Here is a 20,223-nt window from a genome sequence, read left to right as displayed (position 1 = left end):
CTCCACGGTGACAGATACCCCCGTGACAGGACGCCCCCACGGTCACAGGACCCCCTGTGACAGGACCACGCCACGGTGACAGGACCCCCCATGGTGACAGGACCACCCCCCGTGACAGGACCCCTCCACGGTGACAGGACACCCCCACGGTGACACGACACCTCACTGTGACAGGACCCCCCACGGAGACAGGACCCCCCCCCCTCCCGCTTGGTGACAGGACCCTTCCAGTGACAGGACCCTCCTCAGTGACAGGACCCCCCCCACTGTGACAGGACCCCCCCCACGGTGACAGGACCCCCCCATTATGACAGGCCCCCCCACAGTGACAGGACATATCACGGTGACAGGACCCCTCCACGATGACAGGACCCCCCGTGACAGGACCACTCCACGGTGACAGGACCCCTCCACGGTGACAAGACCCCTCCACGGTGACAGATACCCCCGGGCGGCAGGCCCCCTGATCTCAGGTGTCCACGCACCACAGGGCCGCTGGACTCGAGGCGGCTCCCTCGGCGGCGGGGCCAGAACACAGCCTCCTGCGCTCCCCTCACTTCCCAGAAGTGTGGCCGCGGGTCGTCCGCTCCAGGGGTCGGAACCCCGACACGACACGGGAAGACAAACGCTCCGAGACGGGGAGCCGAGGAAAGAGGCCTGCACACACTCTGCGGAGGAACAAGGGGCCCAGGCTCGGAGCGCTCTGAGTGACCGCCTCCAGAGACCTCCCGCCGCGGACTGAGAGGAACACACCTCCCAGACTCCGGGTGTAAACCAACGCGCGCCGCGGGGCAGTGTGGGCCGCCCCCTCCTCTTTTCCCACAGGCAGTCGTGGGGCGGGGCGGACTCCTCGCGCGGGCCACGGAGGCCCCGCCCACGCGCCGGCGCCGCCCGGGCCACGGAGGCCCCGCCCACGCGCCGGCCCCTCCCTTGGGGCTGACCCGGGCCGCCCTTCCCTGGGGACGACGCAGCGCGCGGGCGTCGGCGTCATGGCGTCGGCCGGCCTGCCCTGCCTGCTCAGCCGCTTCCCGGCCGCAGCGTGGAGACCGGCAAGTAAGGCGCCCGGCCCCGAAGCCAAGATTGCGGGCGGCGTCAGGAAGGCAGGGGCGCCGCGGGGAGCGTCCCGCGGGGCAGCGTCCCGCGGGGGAGCCGCGTCTGTGCCGGCTTCTCCCGGCAGGCGCCTCGCCGCCGGGTCCCGCGGCCGTTCCCGCCCAGCGCGCTGTGGCCGAGGGCGCGAAGGTTCCGGCGTTTGCGGGGCGCGCAGCGCGGCGCCCGGATGCTCAGGGACGGCGGAGGGCGTCCGGTCACTGTGCGCTGACCTCGGGAAGAGCGGGCGCGGCTCACGGTGTGAGGCGGGGCGCGGGGACGGGGAGGGGAAGGCGCCGGGTGCTACCACAGGGAAGGTGCGCGGGCGTCGGGACAGCGCCTCCTCAGCCGTTTCTGTTGGAAGTTCTCCTCGGTATATGGGGGTCTTAACCGCGGAATGTGCTGACCGCAGCTCCGAGTCAGCGCGTCCGGGAGAAGCGTGTCCAGGCTGAGGCGGAAGCGCTGCCCTGGGAGTGACGGCCCGGACGTTCCCTCCTGAGGTCGTTTCTCCCCAAACGGGAGTGCGTCACGTGGTGCGTGTATGTCCGCCCGGTGCCCCCGGGCCTCAGGGCTGGTTTGGGAGCGCTCAACTGTTTTTCCAAATTGGTTTTACACTTTTGTTGTGATAAAGAGATGCAGCCACCTCCCCACCCCCCACCGGGCCGAGCCTCGCCACGAGGGCTGCGCCCTGACCGGCGCCTCATGTTTAACGCAGAGGTCGCTCCAGGAGGAGCTGGGCCCCGTCGTGTGCGAGCGTGGGCTCCAGCTGAGCCTCGCGAATACCCGCCTCTCCGTTCTGAACGTCCGTTCCCCAAACACATAGAACTTCCTGCTTCCCTCCGTGCAGGACCCTGGCTTTGGAAATGACCCCTGGTGGCCTCCTGTTTGCTGCAGATACACTTCACTGTGTAAAGAGCTCCCGTCGGCGGGGAGTCGTACTAGCCCACGGGGAGGCGAGCCCACTTGGTTCGGTTTTAGATGGCCCAGAAGTGAGTAACAGCGAGTGCGAGTCCCAGGTTATGTAAGCCACGGTGACTAACTGGAAATGTTTGTGTGTTCATTCAGCATCCCTCTGCAGTAGTGTTGAAAACTTAAGAATGAAGTGTTTGACACGAAAAACTTATGAAACAGGTGTGAGTTATGAAGCGAAGCCCACCGGTGTGACCCCCATCCTCCGGTTCAAGGAGCAGACTGTCCACTACCCGCCGGCTCCCAGTGTAAAGTGACACGTTTTTGGTCTTTATAGAAATGGCTTCGTACTGTTTGTATTTCTTTTACTTGCTTTTCTTCACTTAGCACTGTGTTTTGGAGTCATCTGTATGGATGTGTGGAGTTGCAGTCGTTCATTCAGCTGTGAGAAGATACCTTCCATCTCCCATTTTCCTTCTCAGTGGACATGGGTGATTCTAGAACACCAGCCTGGCTGCTGCACATCCTTGTGCACCTGTGGGCGCTTTGTGCAAAGACGGGACTTCTGGAACAGGCTTCTTCCAGTTTGCAACACGATGCCGAGTTGTGCAGGCATCCGTTGTCTTCCTTTCCTCCTGGCACTCAAACCTCTGCCCACAGTGTATTAGAATTCCTGTTGCTCCACATACTTGCCAGTAGTCGATGGCATCAGAAAATTTAATGTTTGTCTGCCTATAGGGTGTTTTTGTTTTTGTTTTTGTTTTTTGGTGAGGAAGATCAGCCCTGAGCTAACATCTGTGCCAATCCTCTTTTTGCTGAGGAAGATCAGCCCTGAGCTAACATCTGTGCTAATCCTTCTCTTTTTGTTGAGGAAGACTGACCCTGAGCTAACATCTATTGCCAATCCTCCTCATTCCCGCCCCCCAAAGCCCCAGCAGATAGTTGTATATCATAGCTGCACATCCTTCTAGTTGCTGTATGTGGAACGTGGCCTCAGCATGGCCAGAGAAGCAGAGCGTGAGTGCGCACCTGGGATCCAAACCCAGGCCACCAGTAGTGGAGCGCCAGCACTTAGCCACGAGGCGGCCCTCTGTCTATAGGGTGTTGAAATGGTATCTCTTTGTGATTTTGCTTTTCTCTGATTGGAGAAGTTAAACATCTTTTCAAATATTTATCAGCTTCTTTTTGTGAAACATCTCTTCATTTTCTTAAGGCATTGTTTTTCTTTTTTTATAATTTTATTTATTTATTTTTCCCCCCAAAGCCCCAGTAGATAGTTGTATGTCATAGTTGCACATCCTTCTAGTTGCTGTATGTGGGACGTGGCCTCAGCATGGCCAGGGAAGCGGTGCGTCAGTGTGTGCCAGGGATCCAAACCCAGGCCGCCAGCAGCGGAGCTCGAGCACTTAACCCCTAAGCCACGGGGCCGGCCCAGGCTTTGTTTTTCTTATCTGTATTCTTTACATATATTTAGATACTAAACCTTTTTTAGTTATGTGACAGACTTTTTTAGTTTGTGGGCTATCTTTGTCACTCTTCTGCTGTCTTTTTGAAAAGTCATATACAACAGTAGACAATAGAACAATGGATCAGCAGGGACAATCATGGAGCTTCAGAAGAAAGGTGTCTTTTGATGAACAGATATTCATAATTTTATCGTAATCTTGTTTTGATCCTTTTGTTTATTGTTAGTGCCTTGTGGTCTTGTCTAAGAAAGGCTTCCCTACCCTTCACAGAGAAATTCTCCTATATTTTCTTCTCAGGAGTCTATAGTTTTGCTTTTTATCTTTAAGGCTTTATTCTACCAAAAATTGATTTTCGTGTATGGAGTGCGGCAGGAAACCAATTTCATTTTTTTTTTCCATGATAATAACCAGTTGTCCTAGGTCTCTGTATTGGACGTCTCCCCCACTGATGTAATGCCAGCTGTCATACATCAAGTCTACATGTACATGTATGTGTCAGTTTATTTGTTGGCTCTCTCTTCAATTCCTTTGATCTATTTTTCTATTCCTGTGCTGAACCACCTGTCTTAATAACCATACCTTTGTCATAAATCTTGATATCTAGTAGGGGAACTCCTCCCATCTTGTTTTTCACTAGTGTCTTGGTTATTCTTAGGTATCTGCTCTTCATGTCAAATTCTTAAAAAAAAAATTTCCTGTTGGGATTTGATTAATACTGCTTGATATTTTTTAAAATTATCATTTTCTGATTGCGGCTTATGTATAGAAACACAGTTGATTTATTGATTGATTTTGTATCCAGTAACCTAGCTAAGTTACTTTATTAATTTAATTTATTTGCATATTTGGAAAGGTTGCTAGGTAGAAACTCATATTATCTGCAAATAATGAAAATCTAGTTTCTCCCTTTCCAATTTTTATATCTTTTTTCTTTCTCTTTTCTGTCCCTGCTCAGATTTCCAGTACCACATTGACTAGAAGTGGTGGTAGCAGGCATGCTTATCTTGTTCATGATTGTAAAGAGCATGTGTTCATATTTCATCGTGTCATGTAGCTGTAGATGTGCCCTTTATCAGGTTAACGAGGTCCCCTGCTGTTTATGGAAGGGTTTTTTGTTTATGTATTTGTTTTTTAAGACTGAATAAATCTTGAAATTTACTAAATTCATTTTTCTTCATCTTCTTGGGCTGATGATATCATTTTTCTCCTTTCTTGGGCTGATGATATCATTTTTCTCTTGGGCTGATGATATCATTTTTCTCCTTTAATCGGGTGAGTTGGTAAATTATAGATTTTTCTAGTGATGAATCACTCTTGCATTCCTAGAAAATATTCAAATTGATTATGATAATTATATTTTTTAATGTTGGATTTGGTATGGTAATGTTTTATCTAGAAATTGGCCTGTATTTTCCTCTCTTGCAATTTCCTTTTTTTCTGGTTTTGAAATTAAAGTTATGCTAGCCTGCTACAATGAATTCGAGAGTCTTCTCGCCCTTTTCTCCTCTTTGTTAGATTTTAAGATTGAAATTATCCATTCCTTGAGTGTTTGCTACAACTTGCCTGTAAAACTATCTAGACCTCTTTTTTTTGAGGGAAGATTTTAAATTACTGGTTTATTTCTGTAATAGTTATTGTACTATTTATCAGATTTTCTCTTCTTAAGACAGTTATGATAAGTTAAATTTTTCTAGAAAATTATTCATTTTGTATACTTTCAATATAGACATAAAGTTCCTTTTTTTCTTTTAATTTCTGGTCTCTATAATTATGTACTCAGTTTTCTTCACATTATTTTGCCTTCTCTTGTTTTTTTCAGATTAGCCTTACCAAAGACTTCACAGTAGTTTTAGTCTTTTAAGAGAACAACTTTTGGTTTTGTTAATCTTCTCAGTTTTATGTCTTTTGTTTATGTTATTATTTTCTTCTCTCACTGTTATTATTTTCTTTCCATTTTCTGTGGGTCCCCCCCTTTTTTTTCCCCAAAGAAAATGGAAATGATGCATCTCACATGTCTTAGTCAGTTTGGACTGCAATAACAAATTACCATAGACTGGGTGGCTTAAACACCAGACATTGATTTCTGTCAGTCCTAGAGGCTGGGAAGTCCAAGATCAAGGTGCCATCACGCCTGGTCTTTAGTGAGAGCCCACTTCCTAGTTTGCAGATGGCTGTCTTCTTGTATCTTCATGTGGCAGAGAGCTGAAAGCTACAGCAGAATTTCAGATCTCTTCTTATAAGGCACTAATACCAATAATGAGGGCTCCGCTCTGATGACCTAATTACCTCCCAAAGGCCCCACCTCCTAATACCATCACATTAGGGGTTAGATTTTCAACATATGAATTTTGGAGGGACACAAACCATCAATCCATAACATGGGTCCTTTTTTTTTTGAAACATGGTAATGGTGCTTCTGATATAAACAGCATGTGACTGGATTTTGTATTTTTTTTGGAGTCTGACAGTCTGTACCTTTTAACTGGAGAGTTCAGTCCATTTACAATTATAATTACTGATATAATGGGCTTTATTTCTACCATCTTTTTTTTTTTCCCACTAAAGCCCCAGTAGATAGTTGTATGTCATAGCTGCACATCCTTCTAGTTGCTGTATGTGGGACGCGGCCTCAGCATGGCCGGACAAGTGGTGCCTCGGTGCGCGCCCGGGATCCGAACCCAGGCCGCCAGCATCGGAGCGCGTGCACGCAACTGCCAAGCCACGGGGCCCGCCCTACCATCTTATTTTTTTTGCACTTTCTGTTTTTCAAACTTTGGATTAAATGTTTTTTTTCTTCCTTTTTTTCCTCTCTCTCTTTTGGTTTGGAAGGTATACATTGTCTTTTATTGGTTAACCTTGAAATCTAAATGTATTCTTAAAGGAAATCTAAAGTTAATTAATATCTTTACTCTCCTTCGAAACAGTACAAAGCGTAAGAATGCTTTGAATTCACTCACCTTCTACCTTGTTCAGCGTTTTAGGGACGTGTGTGTAGGTGTGTGTTCACGTATGTGTTCGTGTTCTCGTGTATGTGTTGGGGTGGGATTGTGGTTTTGATAACTCCACAAATCAGTGTTATTATTACTGGTTTATATAGTCAATGTATAAACCTATTTTATTTTCTCTCTATTCTTATCTCACACTCTATTTCTGGGATCGGTTTCTCAAATTACATTGTTTAGAAGTTTCTTTGGTGACAATCTTCTGTGATGAAGTTTCTCAGTGTTCTTTTTTGTATATGTTTTATTTTTAATCTGATTTACTTTATTTCTCTCTTGTTTTTGAATGGTGATTTCAGTGGGTGTATCATCTTCTCACAGCTCTGTCTTCTGGCTTCCATTATAGCTCCTGGGAAGTCAGCTGTGTGTCTAATTTTTGTTCCTTTATTATTTTGTTCCTTTATTAGTAATCTCTCTTTTATTTGGCTGCTTTTTAGATCTTCCTTTGATTTTGGGGTTCTTCATTTCACTTTGTGTCTAGATTTGGGGTTTTTTTGTTTTTTTGTTTTGTTTGTTATTTGCAGTTCTTTGTGCTTCCTACATCTGAAGAGTCCTGTCTGTTTACCTCTCCTGGTCTCCATTATCTCCTCCTGGAACTATGATTAAACACTTGTTAGACCTTCTCATTTTATCCTCCACATGTTTTAATTTGTCATATTATTTTCATCTCTTTGTCTCTAGGGTTTTTTTCTGTATAATTTCTTCAGAACTTTATTCCAGATCACAAATTCTCTTCTCAACTGTATTTCTTCTGCTATTTAGCCCTTTTATTGAGCTTTAAATTTAAATTGTTATATTTCTAAATTTCTAGGGTTTTTTTTTTTGTTTTTAGTTTTTTTTTTTTTAAGTTTACCCATTTTTAATAATCTCTTGCTCCTTACTCCTTTTTGGCTGCTTTCTTATTTCCTTAAACACAATAAATGGTTATTTTACATTCTGATTTCAGTCTATAGAATGTTTATGGCCTGGTCCTGTTGCTCTGCTGTTTGCGGTTCAGCTGCCTCTTGCTTGTTTCCTTGAACGTTTGACTGAGATCCTCTTGATGAGATGTCCACGAGATGTGGGTTGAGAGAGTGTCTCTCCTGAGAGGATTTGTGTCTGCTTCGCCCCGTGTCTGGGAGCATTCCTCTTGAGACTTGGGTCCAGTTTATAGTAAGATGCTCCCCTTGCGGGTTTTTGGGCCATGCGGATGGTGTGTGATCAGGCATAAACACAGGCGTGGTCAGCCAGTGGCTTCACAATCTCAAGAGGGCCTTCTTTACATCTCCACTCAGAACCAAGGTGGAGATGGACACTTTTCCTTCCTTGACGGTTCTCTTCATTAGCTGGAGGTTTTCTTCTGGTTCCTGGCTCTTTGGACCAGCAGCATGAGCATCACTTGGGAGCTTGTTAAAATGCAGAATCTCAAGCCCCACCCAGACCTACTCAGAGTCTGCCGTTTAACAAGGTCCCCCAGGTGGGTTATATGCACATTTTAAAATCTTCTGGCTCACTGTCTTTTCTTAGAGCTGAGCCTCCTTGAGTCCTGGACTCCAGTAGGCTTTTGTTTTGCTGAGACTCAAAAGACTCTCCCCTCCCTGTGTCCTGACATCTCCCCAGGCTCTAGGGGAGAAAGACCGGGAGGTGTAGCCTTTTCCTCACTGGACTGCTTTGTGAGTTTATCATTATTTACTTTCATAAAGTTTCTTCCTCAGGTTTAGAAATGTTTTGTATAAATTTTTTTGACCTTTTTAGATGTCTTATAGCTATAGAGTTTGGGCATCTCTAATTTATCAAATTGCCAGAAACAGGAATTCTGAGAAGTTGTTTGTTGTTTTTATTTTTTCAATTGTGATTCACTTTTTCCTTTACTTTTATAATTTTTTCTTTTAGAATGTCATCTTCTTGCCTGTAATGTACTTGTAAACACAATTCTAAATAGACTTTGGATGAAGCCAGACCACCCCTTGAAGAAGAAGACATGGGCTTTATGGTGGTGATTTTCTTATTTCCCAAAAGAGAGTTTTTGCTTTAAGTTTGTCAGCTATTTCCCACTTAGTCAGGGAGTGGTTAGAAGTCTGCTGATGGCCAAGACGTAACAGTAACATTAATACAGTAACTCTTGCTTAGTATCTACTATTTGATGGGCAGAATCCCCAGGAGTGGTTCCTGGGCTTGCCTCACCTCGGGCTCTCTGTAATCCTTGTCATCTGATAGGCCTTTTTTTCTTGTTGTCAGTCCTTGGAGCAGCTCGCACGTGCCTCCCTCCCACTGCCTGCTAGGCTGCCATGCATGGACTTCTTTCCAAGGCTGTAAAGCCTGTGGGTGCCGAGGAGCACAGTGTCCCATCTTATCTTGTACTCTGTAGACATGAGGGGAATTCTCTTCTTGTACTTCCTGTCACTCTGTTACCTGACTACAAAAATAGTTCTGTTTGAGCTTCCGTCGTCTGAGTCCCTTGAGAAAACTGGTTTTTCAGCTGTGAAAGATGACATGAGTGGAGCCAAATTAAAATAGAGCCAGAGCAGCCATTTCAGAGGAATTGCCTTGCATGTCTTCTTTTCTTTATTTTCCAAACTGGACCAAACCATCAGCATTCCAAGAAGTCACTAAGGATAAGAATATGCTGTTTGTAAGGACTGATGGAACTGGACTTTGCTGATGACCAGATCACTACCCAGTCAATGAAATACGAACCTAGCCTTACTCATCCAGCACCAGTGAGCTCAACACAACCCACCTCCTCTTCCCTTTTCCCAAAAAAGCCCTGAGCCCCTCTCCTGTAATTAGGGCACTGTTTGGGTTTCTACCTGAATCCGTGCTCCCCAAATTGCAATTCTTTGATCCCCAAATAAACACCTCTCTGCCTCATTTTGGCTCTTTATTTTTAGGTTAACACAGCTTTTCCTTGTAACCCTTGTTTCTGTAGATAAAGTTTCTTCAGAAGTACCCAAGACCAGACTGACCAGTTTCTCAAACTTACACTTTGTTACTCTTCTGTCTTTGCCCAACATACACTCATGTTCCTGTTCTTTACCAAAACCCTTAGGCAGATTGACTTCTCTGTCCCACAGTTAGGCTCAAGGCATGCGCTCAAGATGTGCACATACAGACATGCACGTTACTTCATTTCTCTAAACCACTCTGCAAGGTAAGTAGAAATATCCCCATTTTACAAATGGGAGAACAGACTCGGTGAGATGGCAGTAATGTTCTCAGGTTCACATTACAAGTAGGTGGTGGGGCTGGCATTGAAACCCATGTGTGACTCTAGAGCCCTTAGTTCACAATGTTTTTACTTCTCCTTTGTATTACTACTTAAGGAAAGGACCAAGCTGCTGTAACAGTCCTGCTCACAAGACAGGCAGGGCCGCTCTGCCCTGACAGTTCGTTCAGGCATCCAGCTCCTTGCACCTGTTGGCTTCACCATCTGTAGGGCAGTACGGATGGTCAGCCAGTGTGCACTAGTAGAGTTTTGCTGGTTATTTCCAGACTGTGTCTGTTCTGATTGGTTGGATGTATGTTCTGACTGGGCAGTTCTATAGCATACCGGTTGTTATTAAGTGCCACCCTGCCCTAGGTTTTGTCTTCATCAGTGTGTTGGAAGCTGGATCACTGCCGTGTCCACATTACAACTCATGAGAAAAGAAATCCAGGGCAATCAGCTTGTTGCAAAATCAGGCAACCTAAAATTTGCACATATCACTTCCAGTCACAGCCCGTTGTCCACACTCGGACACGTGGCTGCTTGGCTGCAGGGGAGGTTGGGAAATGGGGTCTCTGAGTGAGTGGCCTGGTGCTCAGCTGAATCACAAGTGAGATGGGAGTCCCAGAACTGAGTGGAAGAGGAAGTGGCTGCTTGGGGCATTTAGTGGTCTCCACCACATGTACCTGATTGTATTTGTACTGAACAGAATTACTGTAAAATAAAGACACTTACATCTGCCTCATATGATTGTTGTGAGGCTTAAACAAGGTGTCATATTTTCAGCCCCTAGCACCATAACTGCCACATAGTAGGCGTGTAACACATTTCTGTTACTTTTATTATTTACAGTTAGTGTATCAGCATTGTTTAAGAGGTAACGTTTTTAGGATTCTTTTTTTTTTCTTTTTTTGTGAGGAAGATCAGCTCTGAGCTAACATCTATGCCAATCCTCCTCTTTTTGCTGAGGAAGACCAGCCGTGAGCTAACATCTATTGCCAATCCTCCTCTTTTTTTTTTTTTCCCTTTTTCTCCCCAAAGCCCCAGTAGATAGTTGTATGTCGTAGTTGCACATCCTTCTAGTTGCGGTATGTAGGACGCCACCTCAGCATGCCCGGACAAGCGGTGCGTCAGTGTGCACCCAGGATCCGAACCCAGGCCGCCAGTAGCAGAGTGTGTGCACTTAACCGCTAAGCCACAGGGCTGGCCCCAAAAGGTAACGTTTTTAGCTTCAGGGTTTTTTCATGTTATATTTGGTAGCCAGGGATATATTTTGTGCCATGTTTATGATTTTGTATAAATGCTTAGGAACTTCTGTAGATTTAGAACATACCAAGGTTACTTTTTACATTAATTATCAAAGATTTTATTTATTTATTTTTTTCCCCCAAAGCCCCAGTAGATAGTCGTATGTCATAGCTGCACATTCTTCTAGTTGCTGTATGTGGGACTCAGCCTCAGGATGGACGGAGAAGTGGTGCCTCGGTGCGCGCCCGGGATCCGAACCCGGGCCGCCAGCATCGGAGCGCGCGCACTTAACCACCAAGCCACGGGGCCGGCCCTACATTAATTATCATTTCAAGCTTTCAATTAAGAGATTTTTTTAAAAATTTGCAAAAACAATCAAACCTAAAACAGGAAGTGCTGATTGTGTTGTGTTGGGTCGAGCCTGAGCACACAGTGCAGGTGGCCACTGGTGTCTGTCAACTGCTTGCTGATTTGTAGGCTTCAAAGTGAGTTATTTAATGTACAGTGAAATAGGTTTAATTAGTAGCCAAATGCAGAAACTACTGATTAGCCAGGGTAGATGTGAAATCTGTCCACATTTGGAATCTAATCTCTAACTGTTAGGTTTCTCCTTTCTGTATCTCTGTATTATTACTGAACTATCATCCCTTAGCAAACAGCCTTTCATGCTTCACACCCTGGTAATAAAGTTATTGAGGAATAGATATTTGGACATCAGATGATGGACAGAAGTTTCTGTTGCGGAGACTGGCTGAACTTGCTAAATTGGGATATAATGTCAAATTTTAAAGAATCTTATATTTCAGATAACAAAAGACTAATTGATAAAAATCCTGTGATTTGAACTCAGAAAGTCCTTCAGTTGTGCATGGTTTATAATCACCAACATTTTCAATATAATATTTTTCTAAATAGTCAACCACAATAAACCAAGGTGAGATTATCATATGGAATATACTAATATAATCAGAAACTCATATTTGTATGTTTCCCATTTGGCTTCTAGATAAAAATAAATGCTACCTTATAAGATATTATTATTGTAGGTTTTTCTCTTTAGCCTTTTAGTATATGTTTAAGTATTATTATGAAGACATAAGAAAAATAAAGTATGCCTTAGATATTGAAGTAAGAGTTTGAGCAAAACAGACTGTACTCTAAATCAATAAATAAGTAAAAATTTTCAATAGATAAGTATTTTTATTTTAATATGTACAGGAAATTTTGTTGGTCCACAGAATTTTTCTCAGCCAATTAATATCATAAATATGAAGTATTTTATATAAGTGAACATGTAGATGGAAGGAAACTATATTTTGTAGATTATTATCATAGCTTTATTAAAACATTTGGTTATGTATTTATCTATTTTTTTTAATCCTTGTATTTTGTGGGCTCTTGGATCTATGGGAGAATGCTAATTTGCATTCCGCTCCGTCATTCAGTCAGTCAGCAGATTGGCTGGTCACTCCGATATACGCAGTAGCAGTGCAAATGAGCAGCCTGGTGTATTGTTTTGATATTGTTAATGCAACTTGTCTGCGGTGTTAACTTTAATCTTACATGCAAGCCTTATGTAAATTCCAGGTTGGCTCTGGAGGGTGTGTATGTGTACACAGAGACACATATATACGGACAAACATTTGTACAAAAAAATATGTGTGTGTGTGTATAATTTTTTAAAGCAGAGAGTCAGGTAATGTAGTGATGGCTAGAATGTGAATAAAATACATGTAATGAAAGAACATTCTAGTTATATGTAATGCTATCAAGAGCTTCCAGATAATTCTGTAATAATAATAGTTGGTAATGCTGGGTGCTTTGCATGAATTGTTCTGTTTAGTCTATTTAGTGACCTCAAGAGATAGCTACTGTTATCTTCAGTTTAGAGGAGAGGAAGCAGATGTAGAAGGGGTCAGTAACTTGACCTCGGTCAGACAACTAGTAAGTGTTTGTATTCATTTCCTGTTACTGCTGTAACAAATTACCACAAACTTAGTGGCTGAAAACATCTTCCAGTCTGGAGGTCAGAAGTCTGAAATGGGTCTCACTGGGCTGAAATCAAGGTGTCAGGGCTGTGCTCCTTCTGGAAGTTCTTGGGGAGAATCCGTTTCCTCTTTTTTCCAACTTCGAGAGGCTGCCCACATTTCCTGACTCATTGCCTCTTCCTTCCATCTTCTGCCAGCAGTGTGGGTCAGGTCCATCTCACGCTGCCGTCTCTCTGGCTCTCTCTTCCAGTTCTCTTTTCCCCTTTCAAGGATCCTTGTGATTACATTGGACCCACCCAGGTAATCCAAGAAAATCTCTATAGTTTAAGGTCATCTGGTGGGCAACCTTAATTCCATCTTCTCCTAAATTCTCCCTTACCACGTACATAAGGATAGGGGCAGAGGGAAGAATTTTCTCTGTACGTCTTTTTGTACTTTTTGAACTTTGATAAATGTGAATGTATATACTAAAAACAAGTATAATTATTAAAATTTTTAAGTAGAATAAATGAACAACTTCTATTTTTCCACTATCCCCACTCTGCTAGGATCACCCCTTCTGTGTCATTCTTTGAGGAAAACGAATTCTTCTCAAGGAGGAAAGTCTGAACCCGTCAAACAGTCCCTGAAGAAGCCAAAGTTACCAGAAGGCCGTTTTGATGCACCAGAAGATTCCCATTTAGAGAAAGAACCACTGACAAGTGAGTATAGTAAAGCTCCTCTCTTAATTTTTGAAGTAGCAAAGGAAGTGTTTTAGTTATTGAGGAAAAAAAAATGAAAGAAAAGAAACATGTTATTGCTTGTAATTCTTTATTAACAGTAATAAAGCATATTTCAACAATGAATAAAATTACCATATTGACCACCAATATGTGTGAGTTAAAAAAAAAGATTTCCAAGCCCCTGACAGTGATTGGTTGTGTTTGACTGTTTTATTTGAATACCCCTTTATTCACATAACTAAATATGTGAATTGAGACCTACTTTGATGCAGATGACAGAAACCCACTTCAACAAACTTAAGCAGAAGGTATGGTGGGTTGTTACTAGGATGTAGGGTGCCGGGGAGGCACCCCAGGGCAGTGATGCTGCTGGGACCTTGGGACCAAACATTGTATGGAAACCAGGATGTTCTTCCTCCTGACCTATTCTCTGGTCACTGCTCTTCATTGTTTTCTGTCTTACTCCCTTCTCAGTCCACTGGGCAGAAAGTAGCTGCTCCTAGCAGCTGCTCAGTTCATGCAGGCAACCAGACTGAGACTAGAATTTCTTAGTCCTAATTCCAAATTCCCTAAGAGGAGAGCTCGTAGGTCAAGCTCGGATCAGGTGTCCACAGCTGAGTCATTCAGAGTGGCCAGTGGGGTGGGTCACACATGAAGGTGGTTGTTCTCACAGTGACACATGCTTGGGGAATGAGAAGGGGAAGTTTGAAGATAAAGAGGTTTTTTGAGGGAGGTGGGTGATAAACTGAACATTATTTCATATTCAGTATATATAAAATTTGGCTCATGCTTTAAAGCTCTGTTTTTTAAAATACTACTTCATTTTTATTCTATACTCTTTTGTACCTTTGAATTGTGGAACACATGCAAGTATTACCTATTCAAAAAATAACATGTTAGGGGCAGGCCTCGTGGTGAAGCGGTTAAGTGCGCGCGCTCCACTGCTGGCTGCCTGGGTTTGGATCCCGGGCACACATTGACGCACTGCTTGTCAGGCCATGCTGTGGCAGCATCCCACATAAAGTGGAGGAAGATAGGCACGGATGTGAGCTCAGGGCTAGTCTTCCTCAGCAAAAAAAAGAGAGGGATTGGCATGGATGTTAGCTCAGGGCTGATCTTCCTCACAAAAAGAAAAAAAAGAAGCAAAAAATACCATATTAGACAGCATAAATGTAAATATACCACTCTGAGACCTTGGCAAGGCGGCCTGCTTGTCTCATCTTCCAGTTGTGTGAATCAGCCTGTCTGTGCAGCACCACAGGCAGGAAGATGTCAGGAAGGACATGGGACCTCTGTCTGGAGCTCTTTGTAGAATGTAAAGCCTTTGTTGTTCTCTCATTCAGTTAGATATTTCAATTTATAGCACTTTACCAAGCCAAATCTAATAGCCAGATCAATCAGCCAAGATGAAGAAGACTTTTAAAATGTTGTCATAATCTAAAGGTAAATTTTTCTTCACTGGTTTTAGCTAAGGTCAAAAATCTGAGAGGAAATATTTCCTTAAAACATGACACAAAAAGAAAGTAGCAGTCAGAAATAAACCCTCACATATGTGATCAGTTGATTTTCAACAAGGGTGCCAAGCCCATTCCATGGGGAAGGGACAGCCTTTTCAGTAAGTGGCACCAGGAAAGCCAGATATCCATACGCAGAAGAATGAAGTTGGACCTTACCTTATACCATTCACAAAAGTAACTCAAAATTTATCAAAGCCTAAACTGAAGAGATAAAACTGTAAAACTCTTAGAAAAAACATTGGGGAAAACCTTTATAACATTGGATTTAATAACAGTTTCATGGCTATGAGCCCAAAAGCACAGGCAGCAAATGCAAAACTAGATAAATTGGACATCATCAAAATTAAAAACTTTCATGCATCAAAGGACATTATCAAGAAAGTGAACAGAAAACCTACAGAATGGGAGAAAGTATTTATAAATCATATACCTGACAAAGGATTAATGTTCAGAATATATAAAGAACTCCTACGACTCAACAACAATAACAAAAAAAACTCAATCCGATTCAAAAATCGGCAAAAGTCGTGAATAGATATTTCTCCAAAGAAGATATAGAAATGACTAACAAGCATATGAAAAGATGCTCAACATCACTAGTCATTAGGGAAAGGCAAATCCAAACACAATGAGAGGCCACTGGAAATCTCCTGTCCCCTCGTTTTACTTGAGCTGTCCACAGCCTTTGGGAGTGCTGACCACTGCTTCTAGAAATCTCCTGTCTTGGTTCCGGTTACGTTTTCTCCTGTTTCTTCAACCACTTCTTCTTGCACTCTTTTTTAAGCTCTTCTGCCTCTGCCCAACTCCTAAATGTAGGTATTTGCCAGACCCCTGTCCTTAGTCCCCTCAGCACCCCCAGGAGATCTCGTGTCTTCCTAAGATGGTCTAAATACCAGGTGTGTGTTGGTGATTCACACATTTGCACCTCTTGTCAGACCTCTCTCCAGAGCCTCTCCTGTCTCCAACTGCCTCCTGTACATCTCCGTTTACGTATTTCAAATATATCTCAAAATTAATACGTTTAAAACTAAACACATCCTCTGCTCATTGTTCCCTCATACCAGGCCCACCCCAGTCCTCTTCCTTCTGGATTTCCAGTCTACCCCCTTTGCCCAGTAACCCAGGCCTGAAATCTGGGCTGCCTCTTCCCGTCTCCTGTATTCAGTCACTAACCGAGTCTTGTTGATGCTACCTTCTTAACATCTCTCCGATTCCTCTCCTCTTATCCATCCTACTAATAAAGCCCAAATTCATGCTCTCTAGTTCTGTTGGTCTCCTAACAAGTCTACGTGCTTCCTGTTTCCTTCCTTCTAGTTCTGTCTCCCTGCCTCTGATATATACGCCATTCTAAGAAAAATGTGTAGGTTGTCCCTTTGCAGAGAGTAGATTTTGTTATTAAGGTAATAAAGGAAGATTGTTTGCACCCACGCATGGTGCTTGATGCAAAGATGAATAAGAAGGGAAAATGAGATACATAAATGACTATGAACAGGACATCGTGTGGTAACTGGCATGAGAGAGACACAGAAAAAGATCAGAGAAAGATAGAACGGTTAACATTTGAGCTGGGCTTTAAAGGAACAATAAAATCATGAATAAATAGATAAGGAGAGGTGAGGGGATGTTTCAAAGAAGAAAGGTATGGTCAAAGGCATGGAAAGGCTGGGGAGCATGACACACGCAAGACACAGCTAATGGGCCTCTGGCTGCGGCATGAAGTGTCCATAGGGGATCAATGGAGTGTAAGGCCCCAAAGGGAGATTTGGCTCAAATCTGGGAGAGCCTGAAGTGCCAGGTTGTGGCATATGAGCTTCATGCAGTGGACAGTGAGGAGACCACTGAATGCTGTTGGATAAAGATTGTTTTAATCAGCTCTACTAAAGTATAATCTGCACATAATAAAATTCACTCATTTTAACTAAACAGTTTGGTGAATTTTAAAGGTTTATAGTCATGTGACTGCACAAAGTATAAAACAGTTCCATCCCCAGGGTCCTTCATGCCTTTTTGCAGTTAGTCTCATTCCCCCATCCACCCGGCCACTGTTGATCTGTTCTCTATCACTTGAGTTTTGCCTTTTCGAGGACTTTATATAAAAAATCATGCAGTACGTAGTCTTTTGTGTCTGGCTTCTTTCACCTAGTGTAATGTGGAGGAGGGATCCTGCTGTGGAAAAATTAACTCAGTCTCCCATGCAGATTACATTGGAGCTGTGCGAGTCGGAAAACAGATGAGTTAGAAAACTATTGCATTGGGGCTGGAATGGGACTCAGCGTGAGCCAGGGTGGTGCTGGGGAGCATGGAAAGGTTCAGCAAACTGTAGGTCATAATGAGGGTGAAAATTAGGTTCAACATGAGGAAGAAGGGAGATGGAAAGGTAGGAGGCTGTGTTCAGAAAGAAGAGAACTCGAGTGTGGGATTTGGAAAAGAAACATATTCAGAAGATAATAAAATCCAAGTGGCTGGCAGAAGTGAAGGTGAAGGTCACTAGGAAAGAGGATTGGGGACCCTTGAGCCCCAATATGTGATGGTTCATCAGTGTGGATACTTATATTAAGGATGATGGGGAGAGAGAGATGCAACTGTGAACCAAGTATTGATCCCATCCAAGAAGGTAGAAGACTGAGTTTATTGCAAGACTGGAGGAAGGCATTGGGCAAGTGGGTGGTGTGGAATTCAAAAGAGGACAGGCTGTGGAGGTTTGATGGGAGAATGAGAGGCCGGAAGCACCACAGGGACAGGGACATCTTGACCCTTTCCTTCTTCCCAGTGTTGTGGACTGAATTGTGCCCCCTAAAATTCTAATGTTGAAGCCTTAGCCTCAGTGTGATGGTATGTGGAGAATGGGGCCTTTGGGAGATAACTGGGTTTAAATGAGGTCGTGAGGGTGGGGCTCCCATGGTGGAATTAGTGCCCTTATCAAAGAGACACCAGAGAGCTTGCTGTTTCTCTGCCATGGGAACACACAGCGAGAAGGGGCCATCTGCAAGCCAGGAAGAGAGCTCTCACCTGAACCCCACCACGGTGGCACCTTGATCTCAGACTTCCAGCCTCCAGAACTGTGAGAAAATAAATTTCTGTTGTTTAAGCCACCCAGTCTGTGGCATTTTGTATGGCAGCCTGAGCTGACTAAAATACCCAGTGAGCCCCAGAGATGTGGGAGAAAGAAGAGCTTCCATTAGATAGGTTCTCAGAGAAAGTCCAAGCAAGGAGTTCTTTAGAAAACAGAATGAGGAGCAGGATAGGGGCGAGTTTATTCACAGTGGAAATAGATAAAGCCCTTTATCCTGTCCTATAGGATTATTATGAGGATTAATTGAGTTAATTTGTATAAAGTGCTCAGAATTGGGCCTGACTCATTGTGGTTATTCCTATTGTGAACACACAGGGTTAGCAATAATATCTGCTGTCATGTCCGTAAAAGGCTGTACCAACTAACCAGTTGCTGAAGCCTAAACCCTATGATAAGAAGCAGTAATACTCACAGTTGAAATTAAGCGAGCATCCTTATGTCCCTGGCACACTGTGCTAGCCCCTTGACATGCGTCTCCTCGTTTAGTTCTCAGGACAATAAGGCAGATGTGTCCCCATTTTACTGAGAAGAAAGCTGAGGCATTGAGTGAAAGTCAACATCTTTCAAAACCTTCTACCCTATGTATGTGAATCCTGTATTTTCTGCACCCTTCCCTTCTGTTTTAATCCAGCAGCTCATATGCAGCCGCTCCCCAGATCGGAGCCTGAGAGTGCTCCGAGAATTGTAAGTCACCTAATGTAGGCAGTAAAGTGGATTGAACATGAAAATTGTGTCCTAAAGTGATGTATCAAACTCAGGAAAAAGAACCACATCCACGGTTCATTTGAAGACTACGTGGTAACCCAGTCTGTGGTGTCTAGCCTGCCAACTGCAGCTCTGCCGCCTTGTCTTCAGAAGCGACCCTAATGCTCTTCCTGTCTCTGTTGACTGCTTGGTTCACATCTTCTCTCTTTAGAATTTCCAGATGACGTTAACCCTGTTACCAAAGAAAAAGGTGGACCCAGGGGCCCGGAACCTACCCGCTATGGAGACTGGGAACGAAAAGGACGCTGTATTGATTTTTAAGCCATTTATTCTTTAACTTCAGTGTCTTTTTCTGAATATGCACATCTGAATTAACTGATTATTTTCTTTCTGTATATCCTTTAAGTCATCTAATTTCTATAATGTGTTAAAAAATATGTATGATGGCTTTGGAAGAAAATTTGCTGCTATAAATTAGGAAAGGGAAAATATTCCTACATTAGCACTTTAATTTTAATTTAAATGTATCAAGGTATATAAGTGATGAGAAAAGCGAACTTTTCTTTCATCATTTTTCAGTTTAATCAGTTGCTTATAAAATGCAAATGTAAATAAAATAACTTTTTTTAATGATTGCATTGCCATGTGCTAGGTAATAGTGGCTTTTTAAATGTGAGTTAAGTTGTGCATTATAGTTTGAGGAGGCCACAGTAACAACAGAAAATCTTTAACTCAGAGCCAGATGACTTGGGTCCAATCCTGGCTGTACTACTTACTAGCTATGTGACCTTGGATAAGTTATTTAACTTCTCTGTGCTTTGGTATCTTTATGTGTAAATTGGAGATAGTACTAATTCCACCTCATAGGGCAGTTGAGAAGATTAAATGAGTAAATACAAGTAAACCCTTTAGAGCAGTGCATAGCACATACCACAGTAAGGTTGGCTATCCTTAAACCATAAATGTATTTTTCCAAGTCTCTAGGATTCCTGGGGGAAAAGATTAACAAACTGAAATTTGAAATACTAGAATTGAAATCGTTTTATATGAATATAACATTAAAAGTCATTAGTTGGAAAGTTAGTGGTTATTTACATGAGTGAACTGAGCTGAAATATACATTAGTTTGTGACATGAAATTCAGGTACAGAGGGCAAATAGGAGAAAAGCAGGGATGGAATGGACCAGCTCAGTCAGTTTTGATGACTCAGAAGCTCCTGCCCTGTGGCCTTTGGACACCTGAGTCGGGGACAGTCAGGTCTAGTTGATGGATCTGGAATGAGGAAGAATGGGAACTGCTGGACTCCCTAAGGCATCCTTTGCTGT

The 20,223-nt window shown here is 43.5% G+C and overlaps 1 protein-coding gene across 1 annotated transcript; it reads left to right on the top strand.

The window, feature by feature from the left end:
• The first annotated feature begins 961 nt into the window (after positions 1-961).
• On the top strand, positions 962-19,535 carry SDHAF4 (succinate dehydrogenase complex assembly factor 4). The gene is made up of 3 exons (XM_058554060.1): positions 962-1,053; positions 13,429-13,581; positions 19,109-19,535. The coding sequence occupies exons 1-3, from the start codon at positions 990-992 to the stop codon at positions 19,216-19,218; spliced, it is 327 nt and encodes a 108-aa protein (XP_058410043.1). The 5' UTR covers positions 962-989; the 3' UTR covers positions 19,219-19,535.
• The last annotated feature ends 688 nt before the right edge of the window (positions 19,536-20,223 follow it).

The sequence above is a fragment of the Diceros bicornis genome, chromosome 14 (assembly GCF_020826845.1).
Source record: "Diceros bicornis minor isolate mBicDic1 chromosome 14, mDicBic1.mat.cur, whole genome shotgun sequence".
NCBI lineage: Eukaryota > Metazoa > Chordata > Mammalia > Perissodactyla > Rhinocerotidae > Diceros > Diceros bicornis.
Note: the sequence above shows the minus strand (reverse complement) of the source record. Positions and strands in the feature narration are given on the sequence as shown.